The sequence below is a fragment of the Miniopterus natalensis genome, chromosome 7 (assembly GCF_054644295.1).
Source record: "Miniopterus natalensis isolate mMinNat1 chromosome 7, mMinNat1.hap1, whole genome shotgun sequence".
Taxonomy (NCBI): domain Eukaryota; kingdom Metazoa; phylum Chordata; class Mammalia; order Chiroptera; family Miniopteridae; genus Miniopterus; species Miniopterus natalensis.
In genome coordinates, this window is record NC_142087.1 from 62,037,963 (window position 1) to 62,065,786 (window position 27,824).

Genomic DNA, 27,824 nt, shown 5'->3' on the forward strand with positions numbered 1-27,824 from the left:
GGGGGGACGGACTATGACCAAAGAGTTTTGCATGAAAAGCAAGCACTCAGGAGGAAAACATTAGCAGCAAAGTAGTTTGGACTAGGCCCGCTCGGCTCTCGCTCCGTCCTCTCCCCGCGCGGCTACCGGCTGTTGAAGATGACCTCCAGCCAGCAGGGGCAGCTGCTGATAAACTGGCGGGTGTAGCACTGGCCCCAGCCCTTCACGAAGCTGATCTGCACAGTGAAGCCAGTCCACGGCTGCTGCATGAATTCGTGGTCGTTGGGCCGCTGCAGGCTATACGCCTTCTCGTAGTCAAAAGCCTTGATGGAGAAACCGGGGAACACTTTGTGCACCAACAGCGTCCTCGAGTCTGGGTTGTCCAGTGTGGCTGACTTGATGAAGATGGGGTAACTGCTGCGGTTGTACACCCACACGCCGTCCACTTCCCGCGTGAGCTGGATGCCGCAGCCGATTTTGCTCCGCACTTTCTGCACCAGCTGACTCTTGTTGTCCGAATTGAGCTGTCCGAGGCAAAAGCCATTCCCCTGAGGTAGATCATAGAAGATATCCAGGGAGGGCTCCTGGACACAGTAGAGCCTCCCCACTCGCGTCTTCTCCTCCCAGTATGCCACCACGCACCAGTGTGACCGATCCCCAGGCTCCAGAAGAAGTTGGGAATCTACAAAACAAAATGGCAGATACGGTTGGTGATGATGAGCTTTTCCTCTTCCTCCCAGAATCAAGACACGTACACATGGGCACCCCCACGGAAACCCACAACCAGCTCCACACAAGACAAGAGGCGATGGCTCAACAGTCCTACTGGGGCCTGGAAATCCTGACCCTCCAACAGAATAGCCCTGCCTTTAATTAAGCAAGGGGTTCACTGGGGTGCCTCTTCCCACCACTTTCCCATCCTGTTAGGGATTCAGACACCACCTGCCAAAGGAGACCCCCCCCATCCCTGCATGCTCAGAAGCCAGGGGACCTGTGGTAACTTGGCTGGTCCTGGTTTTAAAGCTAGAAGAGGCCTTACAGACGGCCTAGAATCATAGTTCTTCAAACTGGATGGCACCCTGAAGGCCAGCTGCTCAGGGCCCCAGAGGATGACACAGCCAGACCTCGGCAGGACCCAGGTCTCCAGACTCTAGGACCACTTGCTCCATGGTCTTTGTGACTGTCACCAAGTTCTCAGATCAGTGCCTTGGTCATAAGCAAGTGCTGTCTGGTAAAAATGTAAATGGAGGTGATTTGGAGCAAAAAATTCTTCCTAACAGAAAAACCCTCAGGGTCTGTAAGCAGCACCCCTGTACACAAAGGGAGAATTACCATCAAAATGCCAAATCACAACACACACGCAGGTTCATGTTAACCCAGACTACCTTAACGAAGCTCCTTCCAGCCCAGACAGAAGATTATGTGTCTAAAGTGGGTATGGCCATCCTCAAAGTGCTCTTCTCTGCTCACACGCCCTCCCCCCTCCCTCCTCAGAAGCATCTAGACTTCTGCCCTGCCCCCTCCTTCCTCCCTCCCCTGAAGGCCCCGCCCCAGCTGCCCTAGAAGTGGCTCTTCCCACAGGCAGCCTGGGAGACCGGCATGATTCTGGTAAGGTGATTTTCCTAAACAGGCCTGCGGAGGTCTTTAAAGGGGAATGTATGGAAGGAAAGGGAGCCCTGGCGGCTGGCATTCCGACTCCTCCTTAAGCTGGAGCCAGCAGGGCAGGCCTCAGACTGGGAACCATAAATCTCCCCAGCCGGGCAGGGCTGCAGGAACGAGCACTGTGGTTTGTGGTGGCAGGGTGGAGACCGGAAGTCTTGTATTTGTTAACAAAAATGGGGAAGGGGGGGCCTTCCTCCTGCCCTCCCTTCTCACTTTCTGGGGGGCTTAGGAAAGGAGGGTGGGGTTGGCTGTGAGATGTCTTTTGGTGCATTTGGCCTTTTTTATTTTGGAACTGGGCTTGAAGAAGAGGTGATGGGTTATACAGTGTGGCGGCCAGGGTGGAGGAGGGCTGGGGGGCTTCATGTGTGCTGTCCCAGAGGGCTGGGTAACCCAGTGCAGCTCAGCACTCAACTCCTTCCAATGTTTACAGGCATGTTAGGACCTGGGAACCAGTCAGCTCCATGAACTTTTTTTCTTAAGCAGCAGCCAGTCTTGCATGGAGGTGTCCCATGAATAAGTGTACAAATGTGCCCTATGACCCACTGAGGCAGCTACAAATGCACACCCCGAGTAGCTGCCTCCTGCAGACACCCCAACTGACCTTGTCAAATGCCTGCCCGGACAGCTACACAAAATGGGGAGCTTAGGGCTCATTCCTTTCCCTCAATCCCCACCCCACCAAAAATCAACCCCATAAAACAGGCCTGTCACACACACCCCCCACACACATACACACGCATCTATAAGGCACAAGTGTGAGAGAGACTGTGTCCCCAAGTGTGAGCACACTTGTGTGTGTGCTTGCGTGCGCACACACTGGAACATATGGAAAAACAAGAGAGGGACAAGGGCTCCAAGCAGAAGGTGACTCATCAGGCATTAACTTGTTTCTGCAAAGTATCCATCAACTGCTAATAAACTCGTGAGCGCTGGCAATCTTTGAACTTTCTTGCCGAGGGAGCTCAGCTCTGAAGGCTACACCAAAGACCCACAACAGCCACGTAAATAAGAGCGCTCTGGCGTGCAAGTGTGCTGGAGGAGAAAGCCCTCTTCTGGAAGACACAGGGCGTCCCTGCCTGAGGGGGAGGCTGTTTGGAAATGTAAGAAGCTCTCCCTTACTATCCCGGGACAACAAACCTGGCCTGGAAAGAAGGACTCGGGGAGTTGCTGGGAGGGAGGTGCAGGAGACCCTCAACGGAGTCTCACAATACTTTGTTTCATGGAGCCTGGCCCCCTGAAACCTGGCACCCGCTAGCAGGGAGGGGGAGGAGGTGCAGGGGTAGGGTGGGGGCCTGGGATCAAGTTGCTCTCGTGCCAGGCCCACGGGGAAGAGGCGGGGGACACGTCTGCCCCGCAGGCCTCTGGGGGCAGAGGAAGCTGGGCAGGGCTGGGGCCTGAGGTCGGCTGGACTCCAGCCCAGCGCCCTGAAGGGAGAGAGGGAGAGGGGGGGAAAGGGGGAGCGTTCTGGCGGGTTTCTCTTTCATCTGTACAGCCCGCCAGTCCACCCAGCAATTTGCTGCCAGACATCCCTGGAAAAAGCCCTTTTCTGTTGAGGTTAATGGCCCAGCCCAGATAAACGGCAGCGTGTGGGTGTCCCTGTGTGTGAATAAGGCCCCTGAAAGCTCGCTAGGTGCCCTAATCTGGGGCAACAGGACCTCCCCCATGTCACCCCACAGCCCTCTTCTACCTGCTCCTGGACTATCTCTGAGCACAAACAGGCTCTCCAGCAAACCATCGCAATAGCTAAGGCCCCTTTAACATATCACACTTCTGGGAGCCCAGCACAGCTTCCCACATTGCCAATTCAGAGATTTTCCTCCTTTGCCCCAAATTCCCCGTCATTTGGGCTCATTTCTAGGAAGCACTCAGCATCATCTTCAGAGAAACCCAGTTCCCTGAACTGGGCCCACAGCCCACAAGTGTCTTCCCGCAAAGGTCTGTGCTTAGCTCCTGGGGGCTCCCCAGGCCTCGTGGTGAGGACCTGGGAGGATCTCATAAGAGAAGTATCCCTGGTTAGCTGGTTACCGGGACTAAGGAAGAGTTTCAGAGGCCCAACTTGGCTTCTTATCACGGTTTCTGATACTTAAACTGCAAAGGCAAAACTCGCAGCCCCTTGTTAATTTCCCTCAGCTTTATAACATTTTCCGGAGTTTTCAACAACTCCTTTCCCTCCTCAGAAAACTGCACAGGGGCTTGTTTTAAAACTCTATTTGTGCATTTTTAAGCATCAAAAAGAAAAGCTGTGTTGTAAAAAGCTAACTAATCAGATGCCTGCTCACAATTTTTTTCTTTTTATTATAGTTTAGGGAATTTTTGGAGCAACCCCAGAAAAAATGCTGAATCGGCCTAAAATCCCTGTAAGGTTGTTTCCCCCCCACCCCTTTCCCCATTTCCCTTAAAGCATAAAATCGACTCTTTAAAAGGAAGGGGGAGGTGTGTGCTGAGAAGGGAAGGACTTTGCCTTGTGTTTGCACTTGCATTAGGGAAGACCACTTAACAAGGAGCTCCCTGCCTCTTACAAAGAGTTGTTTAATTGCCCTGGTCATGAATGAACAGACCAGACCCTTCTAGAAGACCAGAGGCTCATGAATGAAGCTCTCGCCTGGGGTCTCAACGGCACGGGGTGACCAGACCTCAAGGACAGATTTTAGGTATGGGAGGAATTTTCCCCGTTTAAAATTTTTTACTTGAAGGTGTAAGGAGATGAAGGAAAAATAGAGGAAGGAAGGAAAGACGAAGATCAGTGCCTCAGTGGTAGAATTTCTGGACTCTGGTTTGTGAAGTCCACCAGGAGACCAGAGAGGCAAGCGCTATTCCCAAAACACCCAGCAAGATTCTGAGAACATGGGCATGCATGAGAGTGAGGCCACTTGAGCCTGGCTGTGCCCACACTGAGGTGGGGTAATGGGGAGGGGGTCTCCAAGATTCTGGCCTTTCAGGACAAGGACATGCTTGGGAAGCAAAGCCAGCACAGGACAGAGCCACAGCAGCTGGTGCCCGCTGCGTTCAGTGCTCCCAACTGCCAGGGCTCAGGGGGCTGGAGTAAAAGGAGGAGCCTCGACTCTACCTCATCCCTGCGAGGCACATGGATTATGGAGGGTTATTTCTCTGCCAAAATCCAACAGTGGGATGCGCCTCTGAGCCCACCCCCACCCCCCAGTGGTCCAGCAGAGCAGAAGGCTAAGGATGGAGAAGCCAAGAAGACGGGCACCGGGGCAGAAATGGTGGCCTCACACAGACCGATGAGGGCAAACAAAGGGCACGAAAGTAGATCCAGGAGTTAAACCCAGCAACCCTGGAACGCAAACATCACCACGCCTCGCCCACGGCAGGTCCAGGGTCCTTTCTCCTCGGAACTCCGGCGCCACCAAGGGTTGCCTCATCCTGCCTTCCCCTACACCAGACATCTCAAAGGTTAACAGCACCCGTGGCCCCGCTCCCCACCCTGGTCAGGAAACGGGCTGTTCTGAGAGCACCCAGCCCACTTCAGGGAGAAGAGCTGAGATAAAAGGGGCCCCGGTGCCAATCCGTCCGATCTATTCTCATCCCAAATACTCAGTTATTAAGGACTCTTACTGGTCTCTTGTTTTCAAGAGGCAAATGACAAAAAAACTAAAGCAAACACATGAAAACTTGATGAGGTGTCTGGACTCAGTTTGGGTTCTGGGGTGAGCTCGAACCTGCCATGTTCGCCCTCATAAGAACAGGCAAGATCATGCCAGGGCTCCTTGGTTCCTAAGGCAGCACAGACAACTCTGAGGTTCAGAGCAAGTTAGCCATGGGGTCGAAAGAAATTCAAAACATTTGAGGTTAACACTCAGATCTAACCATTCACCACTGTGCCAAGCTCTTTCACTAAAAGGATCAGAGGATGAATTCTGGCCGGTAGAAGACAGGGCTGAGAACATAGAATTTTTTCTCAGGGCTCTGTAACAAGGTTATCTCCATGGAGGTGGCTAGACTGGGAGGTGGGCAGGGGGTGCCACAGGGTCTCCTTCAAAGGCCAAGGTGCTTCCTCAGGTCCCTGGGCCCAACTAACTAACTCAGTTCCCCATATCCTATCCCTCAGGGACTTCCGGCTGTGGTATGAGAGTCCCCCCAACCCCCACCCCGTTGCCCCAGTTCAAATGGAACCTTAGCAGTGATTAAAACTCCCAATGCCAGCCTCACAGAGTTGTTATGATGATCTGATACAAAATCAGCAGGAAGCGAGGGTCCAGCTTGCAGCTACGCTCAAGGGTCTCATCTCTTAGGTTCTCCAGCTGCTCAGAAATCACTAACCACTCTTCCCCTTTGCCCACCCCATCCCCATGGAAGAAGAGTTCTGGGCCACGCCTACATCTTATAGGCATATACTATGTACAGGCCCTGTTCCAAAGGGACTCAAAACAACCCTCCAAGGTTGCACACTACCATCCTTATGAAAAGAGGGGGAAATGAGGCACAGTCACTTGCCAAAGACCAGAGCTGGGATTCAAGGCCAGAATACTACTAGGTGTGTGCTGTGGGTGGGCAGCCACCTCAGGCCTCTAAAGCTACCAGTCTCCAAGGGCTCCTCTGCAAACGCTAGAGAGGAAAAAGTATCCTTCAGAACACACTTTGGAAATGCTATGCCTACTTTAGGGCTGAGTGTGGGGTCCGGCTTTCTCAAACCAAGAAGCGGCTTTGCCAAGCAAGCTGCTCTGTGACCATGGCCAAGTGGCTTGCCATCTCTGAGTCTCAGGTTGACCTGTCCATAACTAACATGAAGGGGGCTGGGGCAAAATAGCCCCATGGGTCCATATCTGGCTCTGCCCATCTCTGACTACACTCTGTTTCACAAAGTGTTAAAACAATGCTGGTCCCACTTATTTTTACTACCTTCCGGGGAGTAAGAAAATCACTTTGGGGAGGAGAGCATATTTTTGCATTTAATTTGCAACAATAAAACAAAAACAAAACAAAATCAAAAGGACACAGAGATTTGGGTCAGATTTTGCTGTGTCCACCTCTAAGCCAACATTTTAATTTCAAAGTCACAAACTTGTGTCCTTTCTGTCTGTCACTCACGGCCCTTGGGAAAACGTCAGTCCCAGGGGAGGGTCTCCTTTCTCACCATCCTTCTTCCAACGTGTCCCCAGGCTTGGCGCCCTCAAGTTTCCCACCCATCACCACCCTCCTCCTGCCAACTCTCCCAAGCTTACTGATTGGCAGATCTTGCTAGACTAGGAGACTAATGCGTGACTGTGTCTTACGGACAAATTGTGATGAGTAATCAGTTACTAGAGCTAAAATGTACTTCCCTGATCCCCAAGTGGGCCCCACGCCCCACCTCCCAAAGCCCCTCAAACCTCCAAGTCTGAGGCCCCCAGCCTGGGAGTCCTTCCTAAGAACAATATTTGGCAATCAGAGAATATAAGTGAGGGTAGAGCCGGGCAGGGGAGGGAAGCCACAGAAATCAAAAAGCTCCCGTCTGTCTCGCCAGCCGGGCTGACGCGGCTTCCTGTGCCCCAGCCGTCAGCCATGCAAATTATAGCATGTACCCGGCTGCCTGCCTTCGGAGGAGGCCAGCTCTGCCCGGCTCCGAGAGGCCTCAGAGGAAGGGTGGGGACTCCAGTCCAGCCAACTCCATTCATAATATTTACAGTAAATGGGCCTCTCTGGCTGTTGTTTAGCATACATCCAGCCTCATTAAAACTTCTTAAGTTTTAATGTCAAGACTTTTCCACTCCATGCTGTACCACAAAGTTCCCACAAGTACCCCCAAATAACTCAGCAGCTCTCTCCAGAAAGGGGTCCACACACATGTGCACAGAGTCCCCCAGACCTGCCTGGCACTGCCAGGTCACCTGCCTGCCCACTGGGTATGACCCTGGCCGCTCCCCCAGGAAGACACAAGAGGGTGGGACAGTCAGGCAACAGATAGGTGGTCAAACCAAATCTCAAAATCCACCACCCACCCCTTACCTGGAGGGAGTCCAGAGATTACCCCCAAATTCTGCATGTGTATCCCCAAAATGCACACACACTCACATGACTCCAACAAAGGAACTGTTCCTTAAATCACCAAAATAGCCCTCATTCTCTGCTTTTTATTGATCACTTCTAAGTATGCTGGCTATACATTAAAGCTCGATAAGAATCTTAATAAAAATAAATGCATAATAGCCCTGACTGGGTGGCTCAGTTGGCTGGAGCCACCAAAAAGGTGGTGGGTTCGATTCCAGTCAGGGCACATACCTAGGTTGCAGGCTCAATCCCCCATCAGGGTGCTTATGAGAGGCAACCAATAGATGTTTCTCTCTCTCCCTCTCTCTCTCAAAATCAATTTAAAAAAACAAACAAAACATATCCTTGGGTGAGGATTTAAAAAAAAAGGAATGCATAAGCCAATTTTCCCAAAGGATATCCCGCCCCCCCCCACACACACAGGTACAAGACTGCTTTGCCTGGTTTGGCAGGTCTGCGGGCTGCTCTGCAGTGAGCTTTTTCTGTGGGCCCCATTTTAATCAATCCCGGTGCACAATGACCTCCAGCTCTCTGAAAGGTATTCCAGGACCTGGCCGCAGGCCCTGCCCCACCCCCACCCAGCTCCAACTCAACTCCAGTTTTTCTAGACTGGTAGGAAAACCGTCCGAAGATGTGGAAAAATACAGTGGGAAACAAAAGTCCTTTTCATCCCTCCCCTTCCCCAGCTCCCCTTGTTCCATAACAATTATGAAAACTGTTGGATGGGATGGCATTTTGAACATTTACTGCATTCCGGCGAATAAATTCCAATGCAGGATCTGATGGAAAAGCCTCCTTCAGCAGGCTCCCGGGTCCCGCCTAGCTCCCCGCCCGCCCTGCTCGCTCCCAGCCCCTCATTCCTTCTTTCTTTACAACCCAACACCAAGGCCTGGCCAGGCCGGGGCCCACACTGTACTTACAGGGAAAAACAACAGCACGACAGACTGGAGACAGTGTGCAGACTGGAAAAGTTAATCATTACTTCTGTCTGCCTCTGTAATCTAATCTCTCTGGCTTTGACACACTCATGTTCAGCCATCTCAGCCCTTTCACCCCCAGAGCACCCAGGACCTCCTGGGCCTGAGCCCCCCTCCCACTCCCCAGGGCCCTCCCAACTCTAGCCTCCAGTGAGGCCAGTGGAATGAAAAGACAAGAAAAGTCTCCCTAACCCTGGCCTGCCCCAAGGCCCCGGGAGTCCAAAACAAACAACTGGCTGCTCTGTGCTATGTGTCCCAAATTTCAGAGGACTCTGGGCCTCACATAACGTGGTCTCCAATCTGGCTTCTATTACTGCAGAGCCAGACCACCTCTCCCCCACCACTGCACAGGGACACTTAGTCAGGCCACCCCCACCCTGGCTCACCTCTCACTCTTCATGCCCCAGGGCTCACTCTCAGGCCCACCCAGTTGCTCAGCCCAGAGTATGATGAGCTCAGTGTGTGCAGATACACAAATCAAGACCGCCCGGCTGCATGGCACTCAACCTAGAATCACCACATGACCCAGCAATCCCACTTCTGGGTCTATATACCCAAAAGGGTCTTGAAGAGATTATTTATACACCCATGTTCATAGCAGCATTATTGACAACAGCCAGAAGGTGGAAGCAACCCAAGTGCCCACCAACAGGTGAATGGATAAACAAGACATACATACATACTCATTTAAAGAAAGGCAATTCTGACACAAGCTACAACATGGATGAACCAGATACAAAGGGGCAAATGCTATACAATTCCACTAGGAGGTACCTGGAATAGTTAAATTCATAGAGAGAAAGTGCACAGTGGTTGCCAAGGGCTGGGAGGAGGGGGAAATGGGGAATTCGTGTTTAGTGGGTAGTTTCAGTATGGGAAGATGAAACAGTTCTGGAGATGGATGGTGGTCACCGCTGCACAACAATGTGATGTACTTAATGCTATTCAACCAGACACTTAAAAAATGGTTACAAAGGCAAATGTTATGTGTATTTTTTTCCCCTGAAAAAAAGGAAAAGGCCCTGTCTCTCCTAAAGTTCTCCCTGCACAGTCCCTTAAACCTACCCTCCTGAGTATAGGGGATTCCAGGGCAAGGCTAAAGACCCCTGAAAGTGTATGCAAATATTGGTATGCATATTTGTTTTTCTGGGGAAAGATTACTCAGCTGTAACTCATTCTAGGAAGAGTCTGTAAGCCAAGAAGCAGGAATAACTACAATCTCTCAGCTATCCCACTACCTCAGCAACAGGGGTCTCATTCCCACTTGGCCACAAACCCAAGAATCAAAAATCACAGGATGTCAGAACCACAAGGAACCTGGAGACCAAGCCCAATCACTTACTCTGCAGATGAGAAAACGGGCCCAGGACACAAAAAAGGCTCCTGCCAGGCCATGAGGCCAACTGGTAGCTGAGCTCCCCACCCTCAGTCCAGGAAAGCAGGCCAGCCTCTGTGGACAGAAACCTGGAGGGCACTTTCCTTCCCATTATAATTCTCTCCAAGCCCCCTCCAGAGGCTGGGGCATCCAGCTAACACTGAGATGGAGGAGACTCTTGAATCTTTGCAGGTCCCCCCACTCCAGGCCTCATCTCCAGAAAATATCCCCCAGGGGGGTTTTAATCATGACCCCACTGAGTTGGAGGTGAGGCCCATCGAGTTTTAAGAACTGTGCTGTGCACCCCACATCACAGAAGAACTCCAGCTTTTGCTTTTCCCTCTGGGTTACTGATTAATGAGGGGGAGAGGCCGTGCTGGCAAGGTCCCCAATGCTTCCTGAGTGGAGCAATTAGTTCTTCATGACCCCTCCCAGCCCACAAGTTCACCTAGCCTACTGGAGAAGGAGACACTTCCAACTTCACTACGTGACGAGAAGTGGTAGAAGGTGGGAAAGGTGGATGGGAACAATTTAACCTCCCAGCGGCAAATGCAGAAAGGGGTGTGTGCTGACAGCAGGGTGGTACCTTGGTGTCCTACTGTTTTTATTCCTGTTGAGGGGACCATCCCAAGTTAAAAAGTAAGAAGGAAACACAGAAATGAACAGACACAAGAGCCACCAACAGCCCCTGGCCTGGCTACTGAGCTGTCTTCTGTTTGAAGGGCAGAAACTCCCCACTTTGCAAGATGAAACTGGAGGTGAGATCCATTCTACCCTTTCTGCCCTGGATCAAACTCTAGGCCCAAACAGCTCTCCCAGTCAGGAGAGGCCACAGGGCTCCAAAGAGGACCAAGATTAATCATATTAGTGAACTCCTTGAATGAAGCCATCGGTTGGCCTCCAGGGAACAGACGGGGCAGGATGAGTGTGAAAATGAAACACCTTGGTAATTAAGTATTAGATGACTTCATGCAAACCCCCTGAAGGTGGGCCAAGGCCTCACACCCAGGCTGGGACCTCAGACGTGGGCTTGACCATCAGATTGCAAATTGGAAAGCCCAGGTGCATCCCCAAGTGCTCTTCATGAGAATCAAGCCCACCGGCAGTTATAAAAGGAAAGTCCAAACTCCTGGGCTTTTAAGACATCCCACCTCCCCTTTGGCTATCGAGACATTAAATACTTACTATCCTTCCAGGTATCCCATCAGTCCCTGGCTGTGGTCCCACGGAAGAGCCAGTGTTTGGCTAGTGACCTCTACGCCTCTACTGCCAGGGTCTGTATTATAACTGTGCCTCCTGCTGTAATCTCACAATCAAAAAGGGGGCAGGGGGGGCCCAAAACCAGAACTGGAGGCAGACCTCTGTTTACCCACAAGCTTTGTTTTATCAACTCTCAAGAGGCCACGCAATCAAAGCAGAGGCCAAACTAGACGACAGAAGCGCTCTGCCTAACTTGCGTGCCCAATCACCCCAGAGGCCCGTCCATGCACCCCTGCCATTCCTTACAACACCCTGCTGCAAGGCCCAACTCCGAGCCCAGGGGATCTGGTGCCTTCTGTCCTACAGAAATCACCTAAGAAGCAGCCCCTTGCCTGACTCCAGATAGAGCAACTCCTGTTCAAAAGCCCCCCACGTCATTCACCCAATGGCACCTTCAGAAAAGCCACCACATCTGCTGCCCTTCCTTCTATCAGGGCACAAAAGAACTGCAGCCTCCACACCTCAGAGAGCCTGGCACATAGTAGGTGCTCAATAAATAACTGCTAAATGAATGAACCACAGGGGCATGTTGGCTTCACTCAAAGCAGCTGGCCCGCCCAGCTTTACACCTGGTAGAGGAAGACACGTGTGGACCCACCCTGGGAGGGAGCAGTGCTTTCCAGGTAGTGGTCAGCCAGAAAGGCCCAGGCCCTGTCCTGGGCTCCCTGTAGAAGTGGCAAGAGAGAAGCCCGTCCTCAGCCACTTCCCAGACAGCTACGGCAGATCCTGAGAGGTGTTTCCAAGCCAGGCGCCAGCCCGGCAACCTCTGTGGGCACACCACCTGCCCACAGCATTCTGCCTTGGCGTCCTGCTCTGTTTGGACAAGTTACCCTCACCAAGTGTTCAACAATGCTTTTACACACCCCAGGGCTCTTGTAGTGTTGTGAAAACAAAACACAGCACGCTAAGGAAAAAAGCTGGGGGGGGGGGTGGCAAGTGGGGAGCAAGCAAGCCACACACACACACTTTCTTTCTGGTCTCCATCCTAAAGATGGCCTCTTGGCAGCACAGGTCAGGGCGCTGTCCTATGTCATTAGAACAATGGCATCATCAAAGACTTAGAAATCCAGAAATGAACACATGGAAACTGTTTTCACACCCAGGTCACTATCGCCTTCTCCACACTACCATGGGGGTAGGCAGTGGTGGGTTCTTTCTGGGGGAAGTCCCCTCCCCCCAGGGCAAAGCACTGCTACTGGGCATAGCTGTGCCAGGGACACTCTGATGCCTGTTTCCTCTCCATTCCTCCCTAGTGCCCTGTAGTCTCAAGGAGTTAAGGAACTGAGGGGCCGGGTGGGGCAGGGGACAGGGGGTGACTCAGTGGCTTCAAAATAATGGCAGCCTGAGTTCCAACCTGCCAAATGCCAAGCACCTCTATTTACGGGAAGGAGACAATGGGATGAAAAGATCGAGGGCATAAGTAAATTCCTACCTACCCCCTACCGAAATAAAATATATACGATTTTTTTTTTTTGCAAGTTAAAACTGAGCTAATGACACTGGGTGGGGCTCAGTGCAGAGGGCTGCACCGCCAAACCAGGATTCGCTTCCAGCCAAGAGCTGCTTGGCCCCACCATTTGGGGAAGGAAGCTGAAAAAGTCATGAAAGATTCTTTAGTAAACCGGGAAATAAGGCTGCAGTTAACGTTTCAACTGAAGGTGACCCTTCTGGTAAAATATTTTTTTAAATAATAAAAATAACATAAAGTTCTCAAACAACCTCTTTCTTAAAGAAAATGGCCTAAAAGTTCTCGTGGGAGTGGAAGGGAAGGGGGGGAGAAGAAAAACCAAACAGGGCTGGTCTCCTCTCGGCCACTACCTTTCACGAACAACGTTTTTCTGGAGTTCTTCTCATAAAAGGGATGATGCAATTTCCTGTCTTATCCCAATATTTCCTGTTCGCTTACAAGGTGAAAGTTGTCACCCTGTTTTAAACCCCAGTCCTAACGTCTATAGAAAGTCTCTTTTTCCAGCCAGTGCCCCATCCCTGTCGCAAAATCTCCCGTCTTAGGATACAAATACTATCATTTTCTACACCTTTAAAGAGCTGACTTAATAAAAAGCCTCGTTCTCTCTACAACAGGTACTGAGTCTACAATTGAAACTTCCCCAGGAACTGGGCCAGGGCCCAGATCCCCATGGAGAGAAGTAGAGGGACCATGGGCAGCCGAGTCCCCCAACTGAGCCAATGTGTTTTGGTGGAGTTGCCACAACCAGGTGATTGTTGCTTTCTTGGTGTGTTAGCCACTAAATTCAGAACTGTGCCTCAGCAGTTAATAATATCTTCCCGCTGAAAATAGCCCAGAGAGGAAGCCTCTCTGTGACAGTAGGCAGGCAGCCAGGCCCTGGGCTAGCCATTCAATACGAGCAAGAAAGATGGTAGGGCCAGTGGTGACCTCCCAGTGGCCGCGCTGTACAGTATCCTCTCACGAGGCTCCCACAAAGGGAGGGCCTCCCAGGCGCCTCACCCGCCTCCTCTGCAGCCCTAGAACCTGGGCCGGGATGTCACGCTGACCAGGGGCTCTAGCAGCAGGGCCAGAGGAAGGGTCCAGATCACCCAACGGGAGGGAGGTTGGGAGGACTCCAGGGGTTGGGATACAGCCCCTGCCTCGCGCTGGTGAGGAACCCGTGCTCACACTTCCCCTACAAAAAGGTCAGGCTCAGAAAACACACCATAGGGAACTCGCCTGCCTGTTTCTCCAGGTGAATCGAGTCAGAGAGCCGAGTTCATCAACACGTCCCCACCCCAGGAGACCTCAGAAGTGCTTTGGAAACAAGTGTGGACAACAGTGGACCCCAGGCACCTAACAGAAGTGTCTCCATTTTTATTCTCAGCGTCGCTGGGTTTTGTTGATTATCCAAATATCTGCATGTATTTAAAAACTACAAGTCACTACTTTAAAAAAATTGTGGTAAAATGCCCAGAACATAAAATTTACCATTAGTGACACTGAGTGCATTCATAGACCTTCACAACCATCACCACCATCTAGTTCCAGAACATTTGTATCATCCCAAAAGGAAACCCTGCCCTAGGGGTCACTTTTACAATGTCATTCACAACAGCAAGAACAGCTGGAGGGAAGCACAGGCACCTTGTCACCTTGCCCAAGTTCCTACAATCAAGCAGAAACCTTATTTGAGAAGAAGCTCAAAAAAGCAAGATACTCATCTTCTTCTCCACGGCAGCATATCCAGTATCCCCCTTATTCTCAGGGGTTACATTCCAAGGCCTCCAGGGGGTGCCTGAAACCCTGGATAGGACACCAGACCCTAGATATACTACTATGTTTCTTCCTAGACAGACATCCTGATGATAAAGTTTAATTTATAAATTAGGCACAGTAAGAGATTAACAATTATAACATACTGTAATAAAAGTTACATTGACTGTGTTCTCTCTCGAATTATCTTGCACAGTACTCACCATTCTTTTTGTGATGATGTGAGATAATAAAATGCCTGAAGTTGAGAACTTTCACCATCTCACCTACAGGAAGCCACATACAGCTTCTCTGTGGCACATCCAAATGGCCAGCATCACTACCCTTGCACTTCGCGTCTCAGCGGGACGGTGAAAGATTCCATCACGCTACTCAGAAGGGTGCGCAATGTAAAACGTATAAACTGTTGATTTCTGGGTAACTGAAGCTGCAGAAAGTGAAACAGTGGATAAGGGGAGGCCTACTGTATAGAATCACAGAAAATCTGCAGGGCCACCAAGAGAAGCCACCAAAGAAAACTCCCTGCAGGAACACAGACCCCTTTACTATCCTTTACTGTTCCAGGGGTTCCCAACTTGTCTGTACATTGCAATCACCTGGGGAGCTTCAAAGAGTACTGATGCCAGGACCCCACCAACAGACTATGACGCAGGAATATCCCAGGGCTTCTAGCGTGCGGGCAAGTCTGGGACCCCTGCCCTGAGCCTTGTTTCTCCCACCGGGTTAAGATACCTGCTTTGAAGGTGCTGCTCCAGCTTCTAGGCCTAGACTGAAGTGAACAACCAGCAGTCTGACAATCACAGCACAGCAGAAGCAATATCACGGCACAGTAACAGCAGCAATAAAGACGCATAGGAAGCCAAACTTGATCTTGAATCCTTTGGCATTTCCTCCCTTTTCACTGCCCCACTGGCTCAGAGCTTATCACAGAAGTCCCTTAGGTCTTGAAGTATAACCCAGCTATAGCCAGGCTCTGCTAAAGAAAAGTCTCAGGGCAGGGGAGGGGAGCCCTCACCTGATCCCCGCCCCCTTCGCTGGTTGCCCAGTTCTGCCTCAATGACAGGATGACAGGATGCATGAGGCAGCAGCCCATCTAGTCTGGCAGGCAGAGCAGCCCAAAGCTGCCCCAGACTTTTACTGCTGTCACCCTGCATTTAACCCCTGCCTGACTGCCTCATTCTTTCCAGGACAAAAGGAGTTTTAGCAGTGAGCTCTTCTCTAGAGGTACTGAGTGCATGACCTGGACCATTGCAGATGAGGCAGCAAACAGCCTGAAATGCTGTCCAGGACTGGGCTTCACTAGGGATGGGTGTGCACCAGGTGAGCTGGCCCTAGACTGAGTCATTATGCTGGCATTTAGCAGGATATGGATTGGGTCCTTAGAGATCTAGACTGTCACTTCTCACAGTGGCCTGGGAAGTAGGGAAGTGAGTAGGTAAGGGTCACATGTGCTAGTCCATCTGACTCATCGCTCCAAGTCCATGCTCTTGGCCACTTGGATGAGCTCAATCCACCCCACCCCCAAATGGCATTAGAAAAGCTCAGTGAAATCACAGGCTGCTTGCTCCCAGGCAGGGGAAGGAGACACCAAAAACACAGCCACAGGCGCCCAGGCCCAGGTTCCCACTTCGCCATCACCATTCCAAGCCAGACAATAAATAATTGTCCACATGAAGCTGAATAACTCCTTAAAAACAGGATGGAGCAATCTTTCCCAAGCTACTTTGGTTTGAGCTCAAGTTGATCGTGGACTGAGCCAGGACCAAATTTTCAGATTATACAGGTATGTTTGAAGACTCTCCTCCGAGACTACCGTAGGTGGCAGCAGGGATCAAAGAGGATTCCTGAAGCGGCTGCTGACCTAAGGACACTCCCCCGGTCACTCAAACTAAACTCTACAAGGATCTGAAGACTCAGCAAAGGAGTTGGCCTCCCTTGGGATGGTGGGACAGAATCTCTCCAATAAGCATGACTTTGCACAGCCAAGAGATGGCCTAAGTACTTATGTCTCCATTGCTTCCCACCTCCCTCCCTGAAATCCACAGAGGCACCTCTTTGGAAAGTTTAAATAACTACAAGTGGTTGCTGGCCTCTCCTCCCTGCCCTAACCAGGGAGGTCTGTGTGGGTGAGGCCCAGCCAGCTCTAGGCATTAATATATAAAGGCGGAGGCTGGAGAATGGGTGAATACCTAGAACTTACAAGTGAGAGGGTCTTTCTTTCAACCCCCACCCCCAAATCAGGACAGCAGGCAAGCGAAAAAAAAAAAAAACAGCCCCTCCCGTGAAACTCCAGATGGAGTCTGCAAAGATGACAGCTCTTAGCACATGCTTCTAATTATCAGTGATACAGTGAAAGCTCTGGGAGCAAATCCTTTCCATTTCCACCAGCAAGCTGAACCTAGAAGCTCCCGTCTGTGTCAGATCTCTCCTCTCCTCTCTTCTCCTCTCTGAGGTGGGTCTTCCTAGGCCAGGACATATTCCAGCAGCAAGGGCCCATTCTGGAGTTCTAGAGGCACCATACTCAGGCTGACAAGTCACAATTCAGAACCAACCCACCAACGCTCCCCTGCCCCCAAAGAGCATATGTTCATGGAGAAGCTGCGCTGAGGCCCACCGACCCCATGTGAGAGAGGCCCAGGCCTATTCCAGAGCTTGCCTGTGGTATCTGTCTGCCCGTGTGCCCGTGCAAGGGACCGTCTATCTGTATGTCTACTGCTCCAGTGTGCGCACATGCGTGCACACACGCGTGCACTCACACACACAACCATGCACAGAGCAATCCATCTGTCTCAGAGAGCTGGCTGTCAGAAAAGAAAGTACAATCTCCTGGAACTGAGTCCCAGTCTTCTAAAAATGTGCCGTTTTCCCAGACTGGGGAAACTTGCAGGGGTGGGATATGTTCACTGCGAGTCCCGAAGGCCTGGGCCTGTCACCGGCCAGCCCCACGCTGCAAGGCTGGAATTCTGACCTGCAGCCAGCAGGCCAGCTCCCAGGGCTTCTGCCGCCCACTCCCCTTCCTCGCAGGAAAGGGAAGGGCCAGCCTTGGAGTCACCCTGCATTTCAGGAGGGGGCATGCCTTTGAGCACACCCCCACCCCCACAGCCAAGGCCCCACATTTTCACATTCGGCTGTTTTTTCTTTCCCTTCTTCCCGTGCCAAGAGAATCAAGCCCTGGCTCCCGCTGCCGACCTGCCTCCCACCCTAAACTGAGCCCCATTCATTAAGGCCGCTCTCAGCCAGGGCAGGACAGGAAGGAAAACAGCACACAGGGCCTGTGAAAGAGACACTCAGAGAGGTTATTTCAAGGCAGAGGAGGAGAAGGAGGGGGCAAATCCTTGTGGGTGCTTTCACTGCTCCCCACCTTGAGCCCACTTGCCCCCCATCCCCAAAGCAGGCTCTCACCCTCCAGCCTCTGCTAACCCCTTTCCCTACCCAGCAGGGCCCCCCTGCAGAGCCCTGCAGCCACAGCAGCCCCCAGTGGCCTCATCCTCTGCAAGGCGGACACACCCAGGCCACCCCCCCATTGGAAAGATCAACTTCTTGGAGAGGAGGAGGTTTGGGCTGTCTCCATTTACAAAACCCTCTGCCCTGGAGCCTGGCCACTACAATCATCTTTTGGGGGGCACTCTCGCTGCAAAGGGCGTAACCCTGGGTTTTCTCCATGCCCATCGCTTCCCCTGCAGACACCCCCATACCACTGGCACCAACCCAGAACACAACTTCTTCAATTTCCCCCCACAGCACATTATTAATAAACTGGTCCAACTCCGAACGGAAAGAAGAAAGAGCTCAAACTTTGAAGCCTTGGGAATTAGTAAATCAAGAGCTAAAATTCAAAACAAATGCTCTTTCATGTTGAGCCCCCCTCCCTTTTTTTTTTCTTTTTGCAGTTTTGTTAAACCACGAGATCCCTTCAGAGGCAAGCACGCCTTCCTAGCAGCTCCTTGTTAATCTAAATGGTTGCAATTACTTTTGGGGGTGTGGGGGAGGATTAATAACTGTTTTACCCCCAGTTTCCTTCTAGAACTGGAAAAGTTTTTGGAACATAAAGCCCACCCATCTCAGAAGGGGCTGCGTGGGGTATGCTGTTTAGTGGGTCACACTGCTCAGCTTCTGGGGCACACAGGGAGGCACTCAAGTCTGGCGGCTCAGCCTGGTGTCGTCACTTCCTCCAGCAGAGGAGGCAGACAAGATGTTATCAATAAGACAAACCTTCCAAAGAGCCCCCTTTCAAAAGCTACCACTTCCCTTGCTTATTTCATGTGGTTCAGAGGGGCTGGGGTGCCTCCCTGCACATTCAGGATTTAAAAAATAAAACCATCTAACAACATCCTGAGTGTTATTTTGCCCAGACCCTTTCCTCTCCCCGGCCTTTCTTTCAGGAACTCTCTCAGCCTTAGAAAGCAGAAAAGCAGCAGTTCGCCTGTTGCTGCATGTCCTCTCCTTTCTTGCCCGCTCTGGTTCACTCCCACCCTCAAGGCCCAAGCCCCCTTCCCTCTCTCTCTGGGTCCCTCTTTTTCCTGCTCAGTTCTCATTAGGAGCTTTGAGTAAACAATACCCTCTGTCTCAGATAACACTCAGAGTATATACTGCATAGAAATAAAAACAAACAAGTTCCCCCTAAAGACATTCTCAGCAAGCTCAGTTCCTGGAGAGGAGAGCCTGGGAGGGGACTGGCCAGGATGACCTGAGCCTGAGCAACGCTTGACCAATTAGTCCCCTCACAGAAGAAGATGCGCCACGGTCTCCCCACAAAGACAGTTTTACAGCTTCCATCTGAGCCGCCACGGGCTGGGCCTACACCAACGTCCCAAACAAAAGCAAGAAATGACAAATGCCCAGGCTCTGCTTGAATTTCCCCCCCACTCCAGGTTCCTTCCCTCTTGCTTTAGAGCTAGTTCTTAGAAAACCCAGTGATGGCAAAGACTGGGGTGGGAAAGGCAGGTGGAAGCAGGGTGTCTTTTGAAAAGAAAGTCAATGCCTCCCAGTTACATTACTAATGAGTTTCTCCAAGTTTATCACAATCTTCTCCTGTCCCTCAGGGACAATGATGCTGAGGTTACCCAATGCCCCCCCTCCAATTACATAACCCCCCAGCTCTAAGGAAACCCTTCCTCCTGGGTGGCAGCGTTAGCGCCTAAGTCTGCAGTGCGCAGACCCTGTAGCCAGAGCATCCTGCCCTAAGCTGGATTGGGAATCAGGACTTGGAGAAGCACCAAGGACATCTACTCCGAACGCCCATCCACACTTGGGATCTGTCCTTGACAAGTTCCAGAAAAGTGGATCCATCCCCTTCAAGGCACCCCACGCACAAAGGGCAAGAGAACAACAAGAGCTGAAACCTCTGAGCTAATGACACCAAAGCCACCAAATGGAATCCCCTCAAGCCAGGAGCCACTTAACAACCACCATGAAACACAGCACAACACCAGTCCCAAGGTGGACCCCATTTCCGCATTTATGGAGCGGGCCAGTGTCCTAATGTGTAAGGGACTTCAGAACGATGAGCCGAAGGGCCCCAGAGTCACCTAGATTGCATCCAGTTTAATGCACAGAAAAGTGAGAATTCCAGACCAGCTGGGGTAACAGAAGGCTGGCCAGCCCCCTTCCTCGTCTCCAGTAATTTCAAGGTCTTGCAATTGCCAAGAAAATCCGAGCAAGCGTCTTACCTGAAAGCCCCCCAGGGGCCAGATAATTCGTTCCCCCTGTTTCAGCGGAGGAAGGCACAGCATCTGGACAGTCTGCTGTGGATTTGAAAAGGGGAGAGAAATACACAAGTAAATAAATAAAAACACCAAGATTAATTTTTAAGCACATTCTAAACAGCGTTAAAGAGAAACCACACATTCCAAACAGCTGACTTCCAGCCACAAGGCTGATTATGAATGGGCTGCTCAGGGCTCGCTGCCCATCATAAGACACCACAGCACCTTGTCACTCGTCTGGGCTCCAGGAGGCCAGTTAATCATTAGTCAAGTCAGACTCGATCACAGACTGGCTGGAATTTCTCTTTTATTGCAAGGCCTCCATTGAGGAAACCAGGTAGTTCCCAAGGTCAAGGGAGGCCCAGGTTCTGACTCTCAACCCTGGCATCCGTCTCCCAGCCATGGCTCCCAGAGCATCCTTGCTTGGATCCAGTGGCCTCTCTGCCACTCCCGTGGACCAGTGTCTCACCCTCATCTTTTTAAAAACAGACTTAGCAGTTCTTTAAGACTTTTTCAAGACAGGCGTTGGGATAAAGGGACTTCTTTTTTCCTTTTTCATTGAGATATAGTAAGTATAAGGAAGCATACACACCTCAAGTACAAGTCAACAAACTGTACTCATGTATCCACCTGTGTAGAGCCACTACCAGATCAAGACAGAGAACATTCACTGCAAGACTCCTAGCTGGAGGGCAAATGTTCTACCTGCTTCCAGGCCTATTCCAAACTCCCCATCTCTGGAAACCTTCCCGGGCAACCCCGGACCTGCAAGGCTCCCTTGCCTTCGATTCCTGTAACATCTTTCTGGCACCCAGCCCTTGGGAGTTTCCTTCTGCTATCTTTACCTGACCCCTTTACCTTCAGACCCCGGCTATCCTAACTACACTAAAAGCTTCTCTTTACGTCTCTGTAACCCTCCAGTACTACGCAGTGACCTGAAAGTTAATGAGGATAACGACAAATCTAGCTGAGAAATAAGACAGACTTGACAACCTCCCTCCAAGCAATTAAAACAAAAAAATAATGCCCATGAACCAGAACTAATTAGTCCCAGGAAATAAAAATACACAAGACCTTGTCTTACTGAAATCCACAGAGAAAGGCTGGTTCAGACAAGGTGCTTCCAGGCTCTGAGGCAAACACAGCACCAGGGTGAAGGGGGCAAATTCCAGTCTCCAGCCCCTGGCCACTAGCAGGATGTACCTGGGTGTGCATTACCAGCTTCCCACTGGAACCACTTGGCCAATAGGAAACCAGGCAAAAGAGCAGTCCAGGGGCCAGTAGCCCAGGGGAGCCTTTCACTAGCCCAGCAGCTGTTTCCATTACCTGATAAAGGAGGTGAGGGGCCTACAGGTAACCCCAAAGCCCCTCTGGATTTCTGCTGCCTGCCTCCTCAGCTCTCTCTAACCCCTCTCCAGCACTCTCTCTTGGGCTGGAAAAACAACTTTTCAAGAACTCCCTTAACCAGGTGAGGGGGAAGCAGAAGAGTGGCAGCAGGCAAGGAAGAGAAAAAAAGACTGTGTATGATCTCATTTTACCAGCATAAAGTATAATTCCTCACAGGAATATACAGTTTTACAGGATACACTTAATGAAATGGAAAACAATAGGGGAGGACAGGAAACGGAGTTGCTTGTTAAATGGTGTATACCCTGCACTTTCTAAACTACTTTGATGGCCTTCACATGTTCTATAGATAGGCTGTTACCTACCCCAAAAGGGAGACACCCCCACATTAAACATGATGACTTGTCCAGGGCCGCTCCATTCCCCCCACCCGGCTTTGGCTGGCTGAATCCCAGGGCAAGGTGTGTTTCAAAAGAAGGGCCCGGGCCGGCATCTCAGGGCAGAGCTGGGACCACATTCAGGGTGTCGGCCTGTCTCAGATCAAAGGTAAGCCAGCTCCGAACTGGCAACCACAAGCGTTTTTATGAAATGGTGCTCTGCCCTTCTGCAGAGTCTTTGATCTCAGGAGGGATTTACAAACATTAATTAGGCCTCCCTACCACCCCTGTGAAGCAGCAAAGTAGACCTGTTCGACTGGCACCCAGGTAAACTGAGGTGTCATTGACTAGCCCAAGGGACCACCCGGTGAGCTGGGCCATACCCAAGAGTTCAGCACCTGTCCCACACCTCTCTCTCCCCAGGCCACCAGGGTCCTCGCTCCCTTCTACAGCAGGTAGTCAAGCTGAGCTGTCTTCAGCATCCAGACTGGCCTTAAGCTACTGTCAGGCTTGTAAAGTAAGGTCAAGGCAGCCACACCTCCATCGCTCAGCCAGAGCAAAGCTCTGTGAGACTGAGCTCTAAAGCGAGGGTCTCAGCTTCTGCCCGTGTTGCCCACTCCCCAGGGCCCAGGCTGGCACACACTCAGGAGCCTAACCATTACCAAGCACCAGTAAGTGCTGGGTGCTGTGGGAAACTCATTTCCCTCTCCCAGCAGCAAGAGTCCTAGGAGATGCAAACCTGGGGAGCAGACAAAGAATGAGCTGTTGAGAGGCGTACAAGGTGAAGAGGCTGTGGTCCCACTTCCCTCACCAAAAGAATGGTTCCTGAAGAGCCAGGATAGTCTTGTCAACTTAGTTCTGAGCTTCCTAAGTACTGTCCAGGGCACAGGAGCCGCCACCACCACCACCACTCAACACTAAGTGTCCCAGTTCTGCACCAATCCATAACCCTGGTCACAGAAGGACAATCTACTGCATTGAAATCATCACATTTTTTAGGCAGGCACATCACCAGGAATGCAGAATGAATGAGTGAACCAAAAAAATGAGAGAATGAATGATTCACCAATCTAACTCTTGGATCATCTGGATTTATAAAGAGGCCTGGAAAAGTTAAGAGTAGCCTGAGTAAGCAAGTAAAGGCAGGCTAGGTCCTAGACTTCTCAACCAGACTTTGGAAGTTCCATCTGCCAATGGACACTGGCCACCTGGGTCCCCAGCCTAAGCAGACACATTGCACCCAGCAACAACCACCCACCCCCAGCAGCCATTCTTCAAACCTTTCAGATCATGGCTACTGAGGACACAAGGAGCAGAGCCTACAGAGTAATCCCCCAGCTCTCTGCACTCCATAAAGTGAGATCTAATCTCAAGCACCATGCTCTTAAACCTTGTGCGATGGGGGCAGGGAGAGGATCTTCATAATTTCTGACTGCCACAAGGCACAGCCACCCTGCCCCTAGGTCAGCCATGTCTAACGCTCATTCTCAGAAAATGCTGCTGGCTTGGGACCACCTAGCACCCAGGTCTACAAAGGTCAGGCCCTCACAGAGGATACAGTGCAATGTCTTGAACCATAGCAAAACAGAGCTTGGCTTTTAGCCTTGAGTCCCTCCAGAGGCCCAGCCCCCTTCCCAAGCTGGAGACTTCACAGAAAGGATTCCCTTAGTGGTGCAAATGGTTAAGATTTTAACAGTTGTCCATTGTAAAAACCTTATGACTGGTTCTCACCTAGTAACCCAAGACCAAAATTTCCACCCAGGGCTTAGAAACTAAAGAATGTAAGCTGCAGATCTAAATTACTCTTCTCCCACATAAAGGTGAAGAGGAAAACCTGGGGCAGCATCCCATCTGTGTATCTGACCTCATGGCCCCCCGGCCACAGCCGCCAGCAAAACCAGCCCCAGACTTGGGGGGGGGGCTCCAGCCCCAGATCTGGCTGCCCTTCAATGTGTCAGGACAGTTCCTTCCATGGGGGATTCCCCTGTTACCACCTCCATGTCCTTACATTTAGCCGACTTTTCTGCATTCCTTTTTAATTTTTTTATTTTAAACAAAGCGTTTTGGGTGAGTAACCAGCTGTTTGAGTTTCCGATTGGCAGGTTAATCACTTCCTATTCGCTGATCTGGAGAACTTTTCTCCCCCTTGGAAATGGCACATTCCTGTCTTTGTGGCTTCTCTGTTTACACACATTTTGCTACCTAATGTCAACACTTGCTAATGAATAAATATATCACTCCACTCACTGAAAATGAGGTCCTGGCCTGGCAGAATGACTGCTTAAATCCAGTGAACAGATTTATTCCAGTATCTCTGCAGGAAACCCAAGAAAATGTAACCCTTTTCTCCTACGGTTTTAGGTTTCTGGGAACATTTACCCCCAGTTGTCTTTACCCCTGGGGTCAAGGTGACTGGTCTGTCTCTTTTAAGGAAAACCTCCGAATTTGAAGACTATGGAAGAAAAAGCAAAAACAGGACAGAGGTGGCCCTTGGAGAGCTAACCTCATGAAAGAATTCTTGAATCTTGAAGCCAAAAATCCAGTCAAGTTATTCTTTGAGAAAACAGAGTTTGGTAATTTCAGTTAACATTTGTTACAAATACAGAGAGCTGGTTATCTCCTCATTAATGACCATTTTATCTGGTGTTTTGTAAATCGAAAGCAAAATATCACATGCTTTGCAGGCCACTTATTAGACAGGCACCAGGCAAGCAGCAACGCCTTCCCGACTTGAGGGAGCGGCGTGGAGTCCCGGGAGGGCTGTGGGCTTCGGTTACACCGTTCATTAAAGTATTTAATTTATGACAACGCCCCAGCAAAACTTTTAATTAGTGGGGGGGAAAGCCCAACAGCCAAAACTCATGAGGCGGAAGGACTTGTAGAATTCCAAGAGCGAAATGAGGCCCAACCCTTCACTTCTCTCGGAACCTTGGCAAAAAATAACACTATTTTTCAGGCATCAAAGTTTCAAAGTTACAATCCCTACTTTCCAGCTAATGAATCTCCCACTGTAAGAAGGGGCTCCTGGACACAGGGGCCATCCCTGTTGTCACCCCAAGTCCCAGTTTTGCTGACCCTCTTTCCCCTGGCACTGTTAGCTCCATAGGGTGAGCCCGGCACTGCCAGCCAGAAGTTGGATGCAAACAATCACAACAGGGCTGGTGCCAGTCTCAAATGAGCTCTTGCCCTGGCCCCATGCCATCCAGTGACAAAGCAACAGGGCAGGCAGAGCTATGCTAAAAACTTTTATAGCCCCAACCTAGAATTCTGAGAAAATCCGGGAGGAGTGCTGACTTGCAGGGGAGGGAGAAGAGGAAACCCGTGAGGATGGTTTTGTCTTGACTTCTTAAATTTTCTAACCTTTTACTCCAAACAAAAGTCTTCTCTGCACCCTTTTAAACTGTCTTCCCTTCCATTGAATTATCCATTCTTCCCACTGACTCCTCTGGCACTCACTAAGCCTCCAAATTTTCCCATCAACCTGTCCTATTTGGCTCCCAAGACACTTCTGCGTGGATCAAATTCCACGTGCTAGAGCTGAGCCAACTTCGGTCACGGTGTGCAAACACATGAAAAAAAAACACACAAATTGTAAAGCATATCTAAGAAACTTTTTTTAAAAAAAATTATATATATGCACATATATAATCTCCAGCCACAACAAAAACAGAAAAATCCAAACTTCCAACAGAGAAAACCTATAACCACACCTCCAGGCAAACCCAGCACCTCCCCAAGCCGCTGCCAGGACATAAAAATCCGCATTCTAGAGGCTCTGTTTCTAACTTAAGAGAGGAAGGATATTTTTAAAATCATCTACTCACCAGTTGGTTTGAGAAAATCCATCGGGTATCTGGAGTAAGGAGGAGGGGGAGACTCTGGAATTAAAAAAGTTAAGAGAAAATAAAGGCCCAGCCATGAGAAAGAGAGATAGAAACTTATGATAACAGAGGCATTCTTTTAGCCCAACTGTTTGTCTTAGCTGTGGGGGTTGGAGGCAGGGCCGCGAGGCGGTGATTGCCTTGATATTTAGCTGTCAGATAAACAAAAGAGGCCGCCTGGCGCCAGCCGCGGGGCTCCGCTCCTCCACGTCTGGGGACGCCACCGCGGCGCTCGGCCGGCCCGGCTGGAAACCACCGGCTCGGCCGGGGCTCCGCGGGGCCGCTCGCCTCGGTCCCCAGGGCGGGGGGCGACAGAGGCCCCCTCCCAGCCCGGGAACTTCAGACCCCGCTACGCCGCCCGGGCCCGCCCCCCAGGGGCAATTCATCTCCGCCCCCGCCTCTCCCGGGGGCAACGGCGCGGGGAACACCCCGATCCCCTTTCCCAGCCCACCGGAGAGACGCGCCCCAAGGGCGCTGCTGAACTTAAGAGGATCTGTTGGCGTGCGGGGTGCACCCTGCCCCTGCCCTGCACATAGACGCAGGGAGGCCGGGGAGGAGGCTGAGCCGATAGCGATGGGGCGCCGGGGGTCTCAGTCCAGGCCCCAGCGCAGTGAGGGGCACACCGCCCCCCTAGAGTTAATTCCGTGCTTTCTTGTGCTGTGAGAAAGGAAAGTAGGGGACAACCAACTTCCCCTGACTCCTTTATAACCCTGGGCTGGCAGAGCTGCGGGTAGAGGTGAGAGGGTTCGGCCTCCCATCCTAACCCTCTTTGCCCCAAAATCCCCAAAGCTGCGCGGCCAGGGCAGTGTCCGGGCCACGGTGCCCGACCTGACTCTCCGTATTTGCTAAAGGAGCGGAGACTTCCAGCCTCTACAGCTCGCGTCTCCCAGCCTTCCTTGGCGGGCTTGGACCGAATCCAACTCGGCCACACACCTCAACGCCTTTCCGGGTGCGGGGGAGGCGTGACCCCTAACTTCTCTCTGTACCCCCTAGCTGATCCGGAAACGAGGGCGTCTAGTTTTTAATCGCATGTCTGCAGAGTGTACATGAGCAGTGCCCACAGCAGCCCCCATTCGGGACAACGTAGGAGAAAAAACTGCAAGGGAACCCCCAGGGAATGCCCTTCCAGTTCCCCCTGTCCCTTCCTTACTTCTGTCCCCAGTCTCTTTACCAGGAGGGACTGTCCACTCCCCTCTGGAAACGTGGCTGCACGCACAGCCCACGGGAGTTTTCTGCCACCACTTCGGCACCAGGGGGAGGGGAGGGTGGGCGCAGAACAACTTACCTAGTTCGCAGAGTCGGCTAAGGTGATGGGGGTTGCAGCACACCAGCTCGGGGTTGATCTTCCCGTAAGATTCACAGCAACACAGCCTCTTGACTTCCGAGGAATGCCTGAGATCCGGCCACCTGAACACTTTGCACAGCAGGAGGGGGAGCGAGTAGGACGCGGGCGGCTGGGCGGGCTGCGAGCCGGCGGGCGCCCCCGGGCCCAGCCTGCAGTCCAGGCGGCCGGGCAGCAGGAGGCACGCGGTGCGCGTACCGCCGCGGGACTCCACGGCCTGGAGCAGCAGCTCCAGCTGCCGTTCCTTCAGTTTCTTGAGCACCGAGTGTGTGAGTGCCTTCAGATCCGCCTCGGCGCACCCGGCGGCACCGGTGCCCGCGGCCGGGGGGTGGGGATGGTGACCTTTGGCACCTCGGACCGCCTTGCCCAGGCAGCAGCCAGCCCTGCCCGCGCCGCTGCCGCCGGCCCCATGTGCCCGGCCGTCCGTCGCCCCTTCTCCCCGCAGCTCGCCGCCTCCTCCGCCTCCCCCCGAGCCCTCCTCCTCGTCCTCGCCGCCGGGCGCACGGCTCCTCCAGAGACGCCGGACGAGCGCAGATCGTTTGGTCCTGAACATGCGGGGCGAGGAGGCGAGGAGAAAAGTCGTTTGCCGGCTAAGGAGCGAACATGACCTCCGCACACCATGAAGAAGTCGGGCGCCGAGTTGGGGCAGCAGGCGCAAGCGACAACAGCAGCAGCAGGGGCCCGGGCAGGAGCGGCGACGGCCCGAGG

At 51.8% G+C, this 27,824-nt stretch overlaps 1 protein-coding gene across 2 annotated transcripts; it reads right to left on the reverse strand.

Moving 5' to 3' along the window:
* SMAD7 (SMAD family member 7) lies at positions 1-27,824 on the reverse strand. Of its 2 annotated transcripts, none has more exons than XM_087819081.1 (4): positions 27,060-27,824; positions 25,718-25,771; positions 20,134-20,205; positions 1-661 (listed from the first exon to the last, which is right to left on the reverse strand). In XM_087819081.1, the coding sequence occupies exons 1-4, from the start codon at positions 27,667-27,669 to the stop codon at positions 123-125; spliced, it is 1,275 nt and encodes a 424-aa protein (XP_087675207.1). In that variant the 5' UTR covers positions 27,670-27,824; the 3' UTR covers positions 1-122. The 2 variants fall into 2 exon arrangements, with proteins under 2 accessions (XP_087675207.1, XP_016080553.2); XM_016225067.2 differs by having other exon boundaries at positions 20,134-20,208; positions 27,060-27,823.